Raw genomic sequence first — 17504 nt, forward strand, 5'->3', positions numbered from 1 at the left:
CCGGCATTAGGCAATCTTGTTCTTTGAGCTCTTTGTAGGAAAGAAAAAAAGAAACCTTAACATGGTGGAGGGAAAATTACACAAATTCTTATGGCATTTAATGAGATCCAAAATTGTTATGGAGAGCTAGCTGTTCAGATAGATTAAGGATGGGTTAACATTGAGAACCACTTCAGTCCCTTGCAACAAAAAGTCAAGGTCCCATGGGCAGCAGCATTGTCCCAGCACCACAGGCTGGCAGGATGGCACAAGGCATCACAACATTCAGCCCTTACTACGACCAGCACAGATTAAGACAGAGTTGTGAGAGGAGGTATTTGATTTGAGTCCCCCCAACACTGCAGCAAATCTGTAGTGCCTACCAGGTACTCCTGCCCCACCTGAGAAACAGTCCACTCCTCCCTGCAGCATCAGTGGCCAAGTTTACCATGGCAGTTCTTGAGGCCAGGCAACTTCTTGCTTGACAAGATCCATGACTGCTGCTGCTCACCTCTTCAAGCCTGAGTTTGTAACCAGAAGCACCTGAAACAGTTTTCTACAGCAAACACTTATCTAAGGGTACAGTTTTGGCAGTCAGAGCCTTAGGAACATTCCTATTGTTCCTATGCCTTAATGCAGGCTGCTGAAACCCCACTGGGACAAACCAAGCAAGCTCAGCATGATCACTATCTGAACTCCAGCACAATCAGTGGAGCAGAAATGCATGGGTCTCAGCAGGCCATCTCTCCACTCCCAGAGCAAGATAAGGGCAGAGGGAAAATCCTGGGTGCAGAGGAAGAACACAAACTAGCTGAACAAAATCTAGTTGATAGGAAATAGGAGTGGTGATGTGTTGTAGGAGAAGATCAAAACTAAAGTAAGTCTAAGGCTTTATTTTCTGATGAAAGGTCCTGCTTCTTCTGTTCACGAGAGGAATGAGGACTTGTCACACTGTTGTTGCACATGTTGTTCCTCAGTCATTTTCTGAGCAGACCAGAACTGTACTGGTTGCATTAAGGACACATAACAGGAAGATAATAGTCATGAGTCTCCAAAACACCAATGAAAAACCTAAGATTGTGAATACCTTAGAATAAAAACAAAGCCATATTCTTTGCACCAATCAGTAATACACTCTACTGGAAACAGGACTGAGTCGTTCAAAGTTCCAAATATCAAGGCTACTCCTACTCTTATAGCTTGATGACAGGAAAAAGAAAAACAATTCCAGAAAGTTTGCAGTGTCCAGCAAGTGACAGAACTCTTGGTGCACTTCACCATGTCACCACCACACCAGGTCAACTGAGGGAGCAGTGTCCCTTCTCAGAGTTCTAATGCTGCACCACTGTGCATCTTCCTGTCCTGCTGATGCACAGTGACACAACTAAGTTTCCACTGGGTGCTGCAGAAACAATCTTGCCTACCACTGTCAGTGGTGCTGGAGCAGCAAAATTAAGCCCTATAAGGACACCACTAAAAAGAATCAAGTTTAGCTCTGCAATTAGAGTTGAATATAGTGAAAGCTGCAACTTTCATAAAGACAACTCATGATTAGACATGATGTCATGCATTAAAAATTTAATCCAAACAACTTGTCTGTTTCACTACAAATAGCAAACTTGAATGTCCTGGCAAACTGTAAGGACATGATTTACAAATACTAGGTAATATTTGGATCTTGCATTATAAGCAGTGCTCCAATCTTTCTGAGAAATAAAAATGACTTCATTCTGGGCTTAGCTTGGTCATTTCAATAGACCAAAGCTTCATCAGAGACATAAACCATAACTGGACATATTGAGCTCAATAGATACAAATTTTTGTTTTGGTCACAGACCACACAATTAGCATCCACTTAATATTTCCAACCACTCTGAGGCTTTTTGCTTTATGGTACTGTTAAACTTCCAATCAGGACTGGCAATCCGGTATAACCTCACAGCTTTTTGAACTCTAATGGCTGTTAGTATTAATAATCATATGATGTGCAGGTTCTGAAAAGCAGTTTTGCTTTCTTTTCCTTAAAATCACATAACAAGTAATTGGCTACCTTTCCCAAACTGCTTTGCCCTACCACCTAACTGTTCCCCAGAGCCCTACAATGAAACTTGACCCTCTCTTTTTTTTAATCTATGTTTGAAAAATTTCCAAATTAATGCCATTAACTCCATGCCTTATTTGACAAGCAGCTATGACAGAGAGCAGGCCAGAGGACTGTGTACACTTACAAAGAAAACTCTTCGGATTCCAGGTGCCAGTCTTTCTGTTTTTAGCTTCCAGACCAAAGGCAAAGGAGAGTTGAGAAGAAACACCAGAGGCTTCTGATGAATATGCACTGATGAAATTGGATTCAAATGTAATGTGACCTACAGAAAAACACAGAAATATGTGAATACTTCCTGGAATTTGAAACAATGAACCAAAGGTAATTTTTATATATATTATGACTTTTAGCATTCAGACCTCTTGACTCAAGATTAGACTTCCACAAAAATCAGTCAACAGAGCACAGAGAAAATAAAATATTAAATAGTTAACATTATGCTCTATGCTTGTAAAGCACTGCTAAAAAGAAAACCTTGGCAAATGCTGATGAAAAATATCTTATGTAAAAGGTCAAACCACTAAGCTGAGAGTGGAGAACAAGGAGATAAAAAGAATTGCAAAGCAAACTCTGATTTCTGGTTTCTAGATGGTAGTCTACAAAGCTGGCTTAGAGTACAAAACCTCATCTGCTGATTCTGTTAAGGGCATAAATCTAGCCTGCAAAACAAATAAAACTAAACAAACAAAAACCAAGAGGAACAAATCCAGAAACACAAGTGAGTATTACATTACTTCATGGAAGGAATTCCAAAAGAAATTGTAACATACACTAGGGAAAGAAAATGCCTGTGGTTCAGAGGCTAAAAAGATACACAGGGTAAATGATATGAGGAAAGTGGACATCATGGAAGTAAGGCAACCTGTTAGAAGTGGCTTTGAAACAACCAGTTTGTAGTTGCTGGAAGTCCCTCCTGCTCAGCTCCTCATATCCCAGTTCTGCCCTCCTAGAAAGGGGTCAGTATTGGACAAAACCATAACCAAACACACAATAGAAGAGCCTGTCATTTTTTTAGGATAAACAGACTTGCAATTGATATTACAGTGGTTTTTGTGGCACCTAATAAGCTGTTTAAGCAGTCAGGATTTAGCTTGATACTTCATCCCACCTGGTAGGATACTTCATCCTACCATAGACTGAGCAGGGAAGCTGATGTCCCACCATACCGGTGGCAGGCAGGCTTCCTGACAATCACAGCTAATTCTAAAAAATGTATAGAGGAAGCAAACATAAAAACAACCATCAGTTTGAGTGGTGGCAAACAGAAATGAGCACAAAGGTAATTCAGAATTAATTCTGTAGCCTGCTAGAGAATTTTAAATTATATTTGAGATAGAGAAGAGCCATTACATATTCATTGTATGATTCCTATATAGTGGCAAACAACCATTAGTTTACTAGTAAAGTAAATGGCGATTAATCCAGTAAACTACCTAGATGAAAGCTAGAGACCAAACTGAAAACCAGGTACCTATTACTGTTGAAAATATTTTCCAAAATAGACAGTAGGGTGGTTTTAGTTTAGCTGGTTTGGGTTTTGTGCTTTGTTTGGGGATTTTTGTTTGTTTGGTTGGTTTTTTTGCTTTTTTTAAAAATTTTTTTCCCTTTTTTATTTTATTTATTTCACCTTGAAAAGTTCACCATCACTATAAAGTCAAAGCCAGGCCCTGGTCTCGGGTCCAAGACACCCAGAGGACAGCAGAAAGACCATTTATCACTACTTAAGAACTTGCAAAAAAAGCTAGCAACAGCTGGCTGTGCTCTCACTCTAACTGGTAGCAGTTGCTTACCAGCACAATGCACCAGATTCTGAAATGCCACTGACCAAAGGTGTCTCCAGTCCCCACAGTGACAGACATCAAACCCCACACGTACACCTCTGGGAGCACCAAGGACATCCCTGTCCTCCTCTTTCTTAAGCTTGATTAAAACTTGTTGGAAAACTGAGTAAATCCATATTTGTACTAAACCCAAGCTGCTTTAAAGAACGAGCTCCTCTCCTGGCCAGCAGCTGGGCAGTGACAGCCCTGCCTGCAGGAAGGCCAGGCAGTGCCATCTTCTGCTCTCTGCAGCCACCTCTGGCACCACCTGGCCTCTCCAGCAGAAGACATGCTGGTATTTTACACATTTCATAAAGAAAACACCAAGTACAATAGACTACCAAGAACCACATTTCTCTCCATTTTCTGCCTCTAAAAATAAAATACCTCATTTTAGTAAACTGCAAGGTGGTAGTACTCTCAATTCTAATGGGAGGACAGAGATCTGAAATGCCAGTCACATTCTTAGCTACAGAAACTGCTTTGCTCTATCAGCTACACAGCCAAAGTAGTTCTGTTACCTGAAAATGAGAGAGAAATTATTCATTTTACAAGACTCTTGCTTTGTTGTTCTGTCTAGAAAAGCAGAGGTGAAAGTAAAAAGGAAAAGGTGTTTAGAACCACTATTAAATTCACAACAATTAAACAGCTTTCATTAATTCTTGTGGCTTTTCAGCTGTAATCACTGCTAATTAATAATAAGCTGTTAAAACTATTAAATGTAATTACCTTGTTCTGGGCTTATGTTTTCTTACAAAACAATAAAAACACTGTAATCTCAGTTTAGTACAGTAGTGCAGTTGTATCTTTTGAAGTTCTGATCTCAGAAATATGAGTTTAAATTTCATGCTTTTTTTTTCAGCCTAAAATGGCAAAAAGTGCATCCAACATACTTCCATGCCCTATAATAATTGATTTCTTTTGATCCTAGATATTGATGAAATTACTTATAATATCGTTTGTGTGCTTAAATAACCAAGAATAAAAACCAGTAACAATCCTCTTGCACTGGTCAACAGGAGGACTCAGGTTAGGCTTGCGTCCTGGCTGTGTTTTTGTCAGAATGTCAAGTCAATGTAAAAGATACGGCTCTTATTAGAAACTTCAACAATTTTTTGCTATTTAAAACCTCCATTATTTATTAAAAGCAGGAACGATACAATACATATAACACACTCTGAAAACTTCATCTCAAAAACAGCTAGGCCAAGTCCTTTGGGTAATAAGGAAATGGAGAAGTACCTCTGTTTCAACTGATCTCAGACAAATTTGTTCACAACCAACATCTATCAGACAAGACAGATGTTTTAGACTTCATGAAGATTTCTTCCTGTTGTTTTAGTCATATGAGAGCACACAGAGCAATCATACAGCCTTAGTGAGAAAATCAGACTCTTTGCAACTACATCTACTATCAGACTTTGTAGTTGCTATTCCCTCAGCTTGTAAAATTAAAGATGTGTATAGTGCACACATACATTATTGTTTCCATACATGCATGAAAATAATCAACAAATTTTGAGCTGTATGCAGAAGTGGTGATGTGTCTATCCATGCCTTTGGCTGAAACTATAGGAGAAGTCATACCACATCATGGAATTTTCCTACATTTCTGCCTGAAAAGTGCAGATCCTTGGGAAAAGCTACAGGACTTCGACACCAAATTGATTTTTTTCATAACTAAATGAAACGCTTCTGTGTGAATTTTCTAAATAAAGGTAATTTTGTATTACTACACTCTCAGTGATACTCATGATTAAGCAACAAAACACATAATGCAGAATTCATGTGCCTAGTCCTAAACTTGAGAAAGAATATAGTTAATGTGACCATGCTTCTGCAGGAGCCTCCATCACTATACTCCTTAGCATATATATTCCCTGTCACTACACTTGTTTACATAACAAAGTACTCAGGAAAAAACTGAGTCTTGAGTAAAAAACCAATTTGGTTCTACAACCTGGAAAAAAACCCCGGAGCTCCACAGAAATTGCTGAGGACCATCTTGGTCATCATCTTTTTCATAACCAGTTCCTGCTTCAGAGCTAGCACTGCTGAGGAACCTACCTGCTGGGCAGCCATGTCTGAATGTGACTGTTCCCACTGAGAAGTTGTACAAAATTAACACACTTCTCACAGCGTAGCTATTTCCTCCCTTATATTTACAGTTGCTCCAACACCTTTGTCAGTACTTGATGATACACAGCAGTGGTATCTGTTATGAGAGACTTTCTTCTGGTTCTTAGAAAGTTTTTCAAGCAAACTGCTGAGGAGATATCAGCACTCAAGATCTTTATGCCAAAACCCTGCTGTCAAGCATTGGATTTTTTACACGGCATAACTACAGTCAGTGGGTATCGCATGGAAATTTCAGCCCAAATACGGTAGGCATGGTCAGAACAGCTCACCAGAGAGGTGTTTATGTGAGGGAGAGTGGTTTGAACTGCAGAGTCCAAGTAAAAGCCTGGACTTCAACTATGCATCAGAGGCATTTAAATACCTCTTCCCCCTCCTGCTTCAGAGATTGAAAGGCTTAACAGGACTCTATGGTGTTAAAAGTTATGACATCGACCCAAGTTCAACACTTCAGCTGCACCAGCACCTCCAGCCTGACAGCAGCCTCCTCTTTAGCTCTGCCTTGCTAAGCTTTCTGCTGCCACAGCTGTGCTCCCACTGACTTGTCCCTTTGCTAATTTCTGGCATGCCTGCCTCCATCCACAGCACCGCAGAGGAAGATCTCCATCCCTACTCTCTCTACAGCAATCTCAATAAAATGCCATTTCTGCTGCAGTGCCCCCACTGTGGCTCTAGTTATACCATGTATTAGCTGAGTCCCAAGCAACCCCCCTCCCCTGGACACCTTTCTGTCTCATCTTAGCATAAGAGCTATTCAAGACACATACTTTCTCATGTCTACAGTTCACAGCACCTTCAGAACACAACACAATTTGATAGAAAGATACTGAATTTCTTTGAACCACCAAAAAAAAAAAAAAGTTTTGAATTAATAGCACAAAAGGTGACTATAAATTTTCTCTTTCTTTTTGTATTTTCACTGGCAAAATCCATATTTCTAAATATTTATGGAAGCCTTGCCCAGAACCTCCAACAGAAACTAATCCTATGTGTGTTCAGTGCTGTAAAGAATATTTTGAAGACACGACGTGAAATTCTGAACTCACTGAACTCTGTGGTAAAGTTGCTAACTTTTTTTCTGAAACTCCCACATAAGCTTAAAAAAAAAAAAAATCAGGGATCCAAAAAGGGACATTCTCCACCCATTCCTAGATGTTCAAAGAAGCTTAAAATGTACACACATTTGGTACTTCTCAGCAATATACTACTTCATTCAAAGTCTTCTGCATCTCAGGCAGCTCTGTGACCAGTTAGGTCAAACAATATCAAAAGAAAATGAAACCAGAATCATTAAATGAACTTGGGCATTTTTAGGTCACCTAGTCCACTTAAAAAGCAGCTGCTATTGCTTTGCCCATATTATTTTAAAAACATATTAAGAGACAGCATATTACCCAAGCAGACAGCACCACAACAGTACAGGAAAATAAGTCAATGTGGTCCAACACATTCCTCACTCCCAGTGAAGGGCTCATTTGATCACAAAGCTGTTGCACAGCCAACATATTCATTGTGCAATCAATAGCCAGGCCAGACCTTCTGGGCATGTGTGTCAGCAATGGTCCTCTCAGCAAGGCTCAACTTCAGCAGCTGTTTGTCAGAGGAAGCTTCTCTCCAGACTCACGTCTGGCTCCCTTTGGCACACACACCTCTGAATAATACATGACTAACTTGTGAGGAATACAACAGTTTGGTCATAGCTGAAAATTATAGACTAAAGTTATTCTGAAAATCTTAAAACAAAACCTACACATTCCTTTTAAAGCATCTAAGCACAAGTGGGATGTGAAGCCCAGTGGTTCTGTCCTATTTGCTAGAATGCATTTTTCCCTTCGTAGGCGCAGTGGCCAGCAAAGCTCTGCTGGCACTGCTGAGCCAGCGGCCTCTGCCCGGGCCCGTGCTGGTCACTGCTGCCTGCACATTCTGCACAGCTCTTTCCAGGTCTCCAGCAGCAGCAAGGTTAAGGCGGCTGCAGAGGCTTCTGTCCCCAGAGATCAGTTTCATGGAAGGCTGAGTATCACCACAGAAACCAACTACAAAAACAGTCTACGGGCTCCTGCCCTGCTACTCTGGTAAAGCCATTTATACTATGTGAAAGGCAAGGTCACAAATGCTGAAAACTGATCAAAGTAAATGCTGCTGTTAAAGTACCATTTTGTTTTGCTGACTTCAAGGCATCAAATCACAGGCTCTGTGTTTTTGTTCTAAAAAGATGAAAGGTAAGTGCCAAGGATTTGTAAGGTTGAATTAACTATTCCAGCATGAAGACCTTTAGATAAATTCATAGCACATTTTCCAAAACGGCCATTACAAATCTGTGCTAATAAGCCAGGACAAAATATGCGGTATTGTATTGAATTACCCTGTCTAGGCTTGGACAGCTGTTTTCTAAAAAAGAAGAAAAAAAATTTTAACTCTCAGATCACATAAGTACATTTTCTGACTTACAAGTGATGCAGTAAAGACCGATTTATGACATCTTAACTCATTACTCTGCTGCAAAGATTAAATTAACTCATTCAAATCAGGCAAAATTTAGAGCTTAAATAACATTTAATAACATCTCTGCCCTAAGTGTTCTCACTCTTTTTGTTAATATATTATTTATAGAACATCATTTGTTCTGGTATTTGAAGTCAAAGAAATTAACATGAAGAAACTTATTTTTACAGTTCACTTGTGTCTATCAGTATAGGAGATTTGGAATTTCTACTGAAATTCACTTGAAAAAATATAATGTTGGTACATTGGCCATAGTAGAATCCAGTTAAGGATTAATTCATTAATCCAGCTCAACTGGTGGGATCTGGTACTGCACCACTTTTCAGAAGTGTTTATCAAGTACTTTGGGAACCATCCTTTTCTTCTTATAATAAAACTAAAGAAAAAAGCATACTCTTTAGACCGAGATTGTGATTCAAAATGAAATACTGTTTTTTCCTGCCCCTCATATTTTTGCTATGCTCACTGAATATTGTGTTACAGATTTGATACCAAGCCAGCTATAGTAGATCACAATACCCAGCTTTCAAGAGCCAACAGTTTCTGAGAGAGAGTGTGCTGATTTTTCCAAGAAACTCAAAATATGTTCACATGGTGTTACTGCTTGAATGTAACTTTGCTCACAGGGTTACATATTTGCATTCCTAAATCAAATGATTGTATAAGCACATTCCTAAAATCACACAAGATCCCACTGCTTCCCTTCTGGGAAGGTTCTCCAATGCAGACAATGTTCAGACAGGGCAAGCACCAATTTTTGAAAACTCACCCCAGCAATCAAACAAAATCTTCAAACAGTATCAAAGCAGCCACTAACTCCACGGAAACTGCAATGGCACTAAAAGCAAGCACTCACACCCACAGAGAGCTACTTTTTCTCCCACAGAACTCAACACTGTGCCACCTTCCCAGCCCTTGCCAGGGACACACCATGCCACCTTCTCTCTGCCAGACCAGCACTCATGGATGCTGCTGGGGCAGGGACCTGCCCCTTTGGGAGACAGCAGGGAGGGAGCTGCGATGCATGAGGCACAAGGGAAGGAAAGACCTCTTCTTACTTCCAGGATGAGGCACAACTCAATACTTAGGGAATGGATCTGAGTACCAGGTAGCATCTACCCAAGGTGTATGGGAGACTGAAGTTTATTTCCAAGGCTCATGTAACACTCTAATTTTAATATCAACCCTTATTTTACCCTAACTACACAATTGCAAATAGACTGGCATTGCCTGGACCTTCTCGCCCACACAGCACTGGAGAATTAGATTGACTAAACAGCAGTTATAGCTCAGTTTTAAAAATCATGGGAAAGATTCACCCCTGGCATAATGCCACTGAAGCTACTGGCATTAAACCAGAGACCGATGAGATCCCATACATTACTGCATAAAAGAGAGAATACTATTGCACAATCTCTTGACTGTTACAATCTACCACCCAGACTGGAAAATTAGGCTCTATAAAAAAGAAGATAAGAAATCAGAAAAGTTGTTAAGGACTGCCCAACTATGACCTGTGGCCCACTGCACTCTTTTCATTAAATACTCTCAAAAATCTTTGACCAAAAGGTGTTTGAAAACTCCTTTTCCCTTCACCCCTATTTGTCCTACAACAGGGGCTAAAGGTCAGGGTGTGCTGTGCTAGACAGAAAGAGCTTAAAAAATCAAGTCCTACAGCACATGAACATGCCAACATCCACTAACAAACTATTTTGAATTATGCATCATGTTCCCATTATTAATGATTCAGAGGAAACTCAGAGAATCACAGAAGAAGCTGAGTTGGAAGGGACCCTCAATGATTATTGAGTCCAACTCCTGGCCCTGCACAGCAGCATCCCCAAGAGTCACACCATGTGCCTGAGAGCATTGTCCAAACACTTCTTGAAGTCTGTCAGACTTAGGGCTGTGACCACTGCCCTGGAGGTTCCAGTGCCCAGCCACTCTCTGGGTGAAGAATCTTTTCCCGATATCCAACCTAAGTCTCCCCTGACACAATTCCAGGCCATTATCTTGGGTCCTATCACTGGCCACCACAGAGAAGAGATCAGTGCCTGCCCCTCCTCCTCCCCTCATGAGGAAGTTGTAGAATGTGGTAAGGTTACCCCTCAGTCTCCTCTTCCCTGGGCTGAACAGACCAACTCACCTCATCCATTAAAGGACAGCCCCAAAACATGTGTTCAGGACAAGAACTAAACAAAGTTCCCCTCACCTTCAGTAGGGATGAAGCATCACCCTTGAGTTTGGCACCTATTCCATGTAGAACAGCACATGGGTTGAAATGAAGATCTAAGGTTTCAGAACCAGCTAGAAAACAGACCTGCCCCTACACTGACTTCATACTTGTATCCAACAGTGGGATGAGAGAGAGCCCTTTGGAACAAAAGCCTAAGGGCTTGCAGCATAGGCAAAAATTATCTCTAGGTCTGCCTCCAGCATCAGCTCTGGTACATTTCTTGCCCCAATATTAAATGACCAAGCTGAGGGTCTGTGTAATAGGATGGAATTGCAGCACATTTAGATCTCCTCATGTGGCTTTGTAATTCAGCTGCTCCACACAACAGACTAAAAAATGCAATAGTAATATATAGTATAATAAAGTCAGTAATTACAAGTAAAATTTAGTACTATAACATTATCAAAGGCATCATGTGCCAGATGAGTTTGCTGTATGACATTAAACATACTGCTCTGCTCCTGACAGCAGAGTTGCCTGTGTCTGGCTCATAACTGGTGGTTTCCTGAACCAGTGATACTTTTGAGGAGAAAGTGGAAGAGTAGGCAACCATGCTGGTAAGGTTTTACTGGAAATGCAGTGCCTGTTCAGAAAGCACCACAGCTCACACAGCATCAGAAAATTCTGACACAAGGAGACATTACAAAATAGTGCTTCTAGCTTCATGAAAATGTTGGGCTATTTCTGCTTAGTCACATAATTTAGTTTCAGACAAAAACATAGCAAATTAATTTCTGATGTTCCTAAGTTGTTATTCTAAGCTGGAGCAGCCACATGCTAATAATATATGCAAATACCTAGGTAATAAAAGCTATTCCTGACACAAATAACATGGCAAATATGCAGGACAGTTATTAAAGTCCTATTTGCAATAGAAAGGGGTATGACTTTCACAGTGCAATAATAACAAGAGTAAAAAAACGTGAGGGTTTTTATAAAGACAGAACACAAGGGGCAATAACTGCATTACCATAATTCATACTGAGACAGTTCTGTAACAATCATCTTGAAAGTATAACCCAAAGAGTTTACTGATAAATTTTATGTAGATATCATCTACACACTGCCTCTGTTAGCTTTGTTTACCTGAATTATACAAAATCCAGCTTCCCCTGTGCATACATATTTCAATTCCATTTTCACTGAATGTGTTCTGCATTACATGCTTTGAGAACCAGAATTCTCTTTCTTCCTGAAAACCAAGATTTTTCAAAAACTTCTGTCTGCAGCAAAGAAAGCAGTCTCTGCACATGCAATTCTGCTCAGCTTTGCCAACCCAATGTAACTTTCACATGACAATCCCCACTTTGGTCACCGGCAGAGCAAGGGCTGCCCACAGTGACCAGCCCCACGGTTCAGTCAGTGGAAAACGGATGCTCATCAGTGCAAAGCTGGGAACCCCTTTGCCCATTCTGTCTGTGACCTGAATGAGATGCTCAGGCTCCCAAAGATTAAGTGAAACCATTTGTGCCATCTGCCCTTCTGCAGATCAGCCAGGCTTCCCAAAACACAGTGCTTTGCTCAACTTTGCATAAATCAGTAGATGTCAATAACATTCACATGGCATATAATGAATCCTGAGGGACAGTCTTCCTTTTATGCATTTTATGGGAAAATTCCTTGTTGGCCTTAGATCTGTTTAAGGGCAGAGGATCTGTCCCTGTACACCACAAGTATAGCATCTCCCCTACTGCTGCTAGTGGCCTATTCAAAAAATGGTATCACCACACTAAGTTTTACTTTAATGATTAAGGTAGAAGACTCATGTAGAAATGAAACAAATTTCCAGATAATTTTCTATTCCACATTTATTTGTACATATATTGCAGATCTAAGTTTTCCTTCAGTGCATCGCCTGAGCTGCAAATTTTAATTTGCCTTCCCTTCTCCCACCCCTAAACTATTACCAGGTAGCTGTGTAACAGGGTATCCAGTGCCCTGAAAAGAAAAAATGGGTGTGGAGGCGATTAACTACATCAGAGGATATATGAGTACATAGTAAAAAGCGGCTCCTGTCCCAAAGGAAAAGCTTCTTAAACTGAGAGATAAAAGGCATATGACAAATATCTGCCAGGACCATTTTCCTTAAATGCATTTGGGGCCTTCTAAACTAATCTACACAGGCTATTTCAGGTAAACACAAGTTTCCACTGCCCATATTTTCAGCAAGTTAGATAGATGCTAGCCTCCCAGCAGAAATGACAGAGCTGCACTAATGTATCACTAAAGTATTGATACATCTTGCCTCTCAACAGGTCTTGTTTGTCCAGGCTCAGTAGGATACTAATACTGAATGCTAGGTCTATTCAGAGACAGCACTAGCACTGTCTCATCTCCACCAGGTCTGAGGCTAGAGCTGACACAGGAGGTTCGTAGTTCATCTCAACTGTAAAATACCATGCAGATGTAACATAGCACACAGTGTCCAAAAAACATAATGGCAAGCCTGGTAAATGAATACAAAATTTCCAAATCTCAGGGTGTACCCTTAATGGTTTAACATCATACTTTCCACTGTTTCACAAGCTGCAGGTGGGGAAGGGGAGGAGGCTGAGATAATAGGGCTTCCACAGCAAGTAAATACTGCAAACAAACATGAAAAAGATGACAGAAAGACTGCAGGGCAAAAGGTTATGCCGTTTGAAAGCTTCCACACACAAAAGAGTTTGGTCCTCAGGGTTTGCAGCTAGACCACACATAGATCCAGATGACTGGAAAAAAGAAATGTCATTCTCCAGGTGTCTTTTAAAGAGGCACTGTCACAGAGAAAGTGCAACATGCAGTGTTCACATCTTTACTGGACATGCAAAACCAAATTCTTGCTTTCCAAGCCAGGGTAAGGAACAGCATGTGTGCATGACTCATAAAAAACAGAAAACCTAGCAGCAGCACCAGATTTAGGAAATAGTTTTGTTTACTTTATTGTCAGTAATTCACCAGCCCAAGTAAGAGTTGGTGCAAATGTGTGTCTGTACTACATATGCTCACAAACAGTATTAGAAATTAAATGCAAAGGAAACTGCTTTCAGAATTAAAAGTAATTGTTAACAATGTATTGTCTCTCTACTCCCCTGAGGTGGGTCTTCAATCTTCACAATTTTTTTTCTTATTTTTAAACTTACAAACAATCAGAACTTCTAATCTCTGTACAAACAAAGCAGTATTTGAGGAATATTTCAAATAATGATTTTATGATATTAACTACACAGGAAAAAAAAAAAAAAAAACAAAATTACCAAAACCCCTAAGGAACCAGATTTTCCATTTAATCAGGCCTAGACATTATAAGTAAGACTATTCATATCTCTATATGATTGCAGAATCAATACCATAAAATCTGACAAAAACCTCCAGAAGAAATTTGTGGTGCTATCAAGTATTTTCCTGCACAATGACGCCCATTTTATGCACATCGTATCTGCACTGTCTCGCTGATTCTTCCTTGAAAAGAGATTTACAGAAAAACACACTGGCTTGTTTTCCAGGTAAGTAAGAAAGAACTAACTGCTGCTCCTTGCACACAGTATTTTTCCATGTAGCATCCAGGTGCATGTTCAATTTTCTTCATTGCAGGTATCACTTGAAACCCAGTTAGTGGAGGAAAGAGGGCATGTTCCAATGGCCTACACTGACAATACACCTACAAAGCAAGGGCCACTGTATTTCTCTGCAAAACCAATGTCACACAGAGTCACCTTTCCCAAGAGGCCTCAGAATCCCACGTACATATTCACGTGCACTAGCACACCGTGTCCATCCAGAAGACATGAACACTGTGCTTCCTTGAGAAATGATGGAAGAGTGAGCCAAACAGTCTTCAGGGTAAAAGAATGTTGGTTATCTCCAGAATGGTGACAGTTCTTAATACTTTTCCCTCACTGATGGCATTTGAGTCATCACCAAATACTGCCTCTCATCTAGACACACTAACTACTGCCCCTACCATGTTTATTACATATGACATGATGTCAAATCATAATAAAACATTTCTTTATTATAAATTGCCACAGCACTTGTTAAAGAGACAGTATCGGTTATGAATTATCTCTATTTCCTTCAAACTTTTTCAAGCAATTTAGGTTTCAGATATTTGTACCTCATGGTGGTGCTATTTTTGCATCTTCTCCTTTAAATAACAAGTTTTCCTACTGTGTAAGTATTCTGCTTTTGTTTCACAGGCAAAATAAGACACTGGTCTAGACAAACACAAACTTGAGTGTTATCAAAAGCAAGATCTACATAAAAACACCTAACCAATTAAAACATTTGTTGTTCTTCTATCTTGCCACAGCATGGTTTTACTTTTCCAGCTGATAGAGGAGCATGGCTGTCAGGCATGGCAAGCTCCACACAATTTATGCTGGAAATTTTCCCCTGCACTGGGAGGCTGAAGAAGAACGGCTTCATTAATTCCAGCCTTTGATTCAAATAGACACTCTAGAGAACAACATAAATGCGACCACTCATGACAAATGTTGCTCCAATATCTCACACATACATCCATGAGCCCAAAACTAGACTGGAACCTGACCATGGAGTTTGGGATATAGATGGACTCCTGGAAATGTCATCACTTCCTTAATTATCTTTTCTTGGAGAAAGTAACTACAGACAAAGCAGTAATTTATGAAGAAGTCGTGTCAGAAGCTTGGAGGAAACTGGAGACCATGAACACAAATCACAGTCTATAATCAAAAATCAACACACATCTGCCTGAAAGAAACATGTGAGCCCACGTGCACAGTGTGCTTACACATACAAGCCATAGAGAGACAGGAAGAGTCCACCCAGGAAACAGCAGCAGCAGCCCTCTCGCGCTCTGCAGCCCTGCAAGAGCACATCAGTACCTGCAGCATCTTGCACCAGAGGAAAGCAAGAGTGCAGTTTACAGCTTCTAACACGACATTTTAAGCAGCAGTCAGCAAAACCCAAAACTGTGAGCAGTCAGAAAACTACTGACGTTTTTCCTTCTGAACCCGCTAGCGTTCTGTGGTAGGCCTTGGCATGGCTTCAGACAGTGCTCCACACAGCTCCCTCAACTGAGAGCAGGGCTCACTTTCTGCACACAGCACACAGTCCCATTTCTAAAAACAGAAAATACCGAGGGTTTGCACAGCACTTTCCAAGTCATGAGATGTCACTGCTGCCTCTTTAAGGGCAGACACACATCAAGCCACACTCCTGCAGGACATAAGGCTCTGTACAAACAGGCTCCTCTGGCCAACACAGGACTTCCTCTGGCAGTTCTGGTGGGCAGAACGTGAAAGGACTGCCCAATCCAGTGACCAGCAAATCCTGAGCTGGCTAAAAACAACATGCAAAGACTGCAGTCCAGACAAACAAGATGAAAAAGCCACATTAAAAAAGGTGGGATTTTATGGAAGCACAGATGCCCCAAAGTGCTAACAAAAAGAAGAGGGGAAAGAACATTGTAAAGGTTTTCAAACAACAAGCAAACTCCACTTCTTAAAAATATGGCAATGCCATGTTCACCATGAAGGCAATTAAGACATCAATGTCATTTTAATGTATCAGCTGCATGGGAGTTGCAGCTTTCAGCAGACATGGAGTTACCTGAGACAGACACTGAATGATTACGATTTCTGTGGCGTACGCTGCCACTATTTTTAAGGCTTTATAAGGTCTGTCATGTACTTTTTTTCTGATTCAGTCCAGTGCTCCAGCTGGGCTCTTGAGCACGGCTATGCATAAAGGGAGTAAACAGCAGCCTGTGAAACCACCCTGGTGAGCCAGTGGAGCTACCACAAGCTGTGGGCAAGCTTTGGAAATTACCCAGGATCAAAGATGCATGTGATGAGGAACTCCTGCTTTCCAAGCAACAAATACAGGGTGTTCCTGGAGTACGTTTGCCACAGTGTCACTCACAGCTTGACTCTGAGACCTCACTGGCACAGAGCACTGCTGGAGCAGTAATTCATCTGGACTTCCCATTCTTGATGTTCTTACGTGGCACCCTTCCCTCACAAAACACCATGCAAAATGATTACAGAAAGACCTGTAGTCAACCTCAAATTTAACAGAGACGCTTGCAGGTGGCCAAACTCATTTTCCATTGTTATTCTGTATATCCAGTATGACTGATTATGTTGCCTCTGCACAACTTCATGAACCACACATTACCAAGGAACAAGAAGGAATGGGTGAAGTGATCGAATTGACCTTGATGGGCTCAGCAAAATAGGAGAGCTGACCAGCTGAAGAGGCTGAAGGTTCAAAACCCCTGAACATACTTGCATTGAAACATGCAGGTCTGCTGCTATAGAGATCCACTACTGCTGTCACGCTAAGGTGGTCAGAAAGTGAAGAGGCAAGAAAAGAAAAACACTGTTGCAAAGTTCAGATTTTGCCTGTACCTTGGCAGAGGCACAGTGCTTTATTTTATCTCTCAAAGCTTCTTTTTCTAAAGCAGCAACTATTTTTCTTCAAAGCAAAGGCCTTTGACCTACCAGAAGTACTAAATATACCCACGTGCAGCACTGTATACCTATTCAAACAAATGAATAGGTAACAAAATCCTCACTAACTCCAGCTGTCAAGTAACAAACCTTGAATTCCCTTCCTGCCTGCTGTCAGCACATGACCTCCAGGCCCCCTCTGACCATGACTCTGGTGCTGCAGGTCAGCATGTTTTAAATATGCCCAGAAAGTGGCCTCTTTATCTGAGCTGAATCTCAAGGCTGTTCCTGGATCTCTGGATGCCTGAGCA

At 40.8% G+C, this 17504-nt stretch overlaps 1 protein-coding gene across 2 annotated transcripts in view; it reads right to left on the reverse strand.

Moving 5' to 3' along the window:
* TGFBR3 (transforming growth factor beta receptor 3) overlaps positions 1–17504 on the reverse strand; it is a 113328-nt gene that overhangs the window by 47795 nt on the left and 48029 nt on the right. For both annotated transcript variants that reach the window (XM_053950141.1, XM_053950140.1), the window contains exon 4: positions 2208–2345. In XM_053950141.1, the coding sequence (XP_053806116.1) occupies positions 2208–2345 (138 nt within the window). The remainder of the gene's footprint in view (positions 1–2207; positions 2346–17504) is intronic.

This window comes from Vidua chalybeata, chromosome 9 (assembly GCF_026979565.1).
Source record: "Vidua chalybeata isolate OUT-0048 chromosome 9, bVidCha1 merged haplotype, whole genome shotgun sequence".
NCBI classification, from domain to species: domain Eukaryota; kingdom Metazoa; phylum Chordata; class Aves; order Passeriformes; family Viduidae; genus Vidua; species Vidua chalybeata.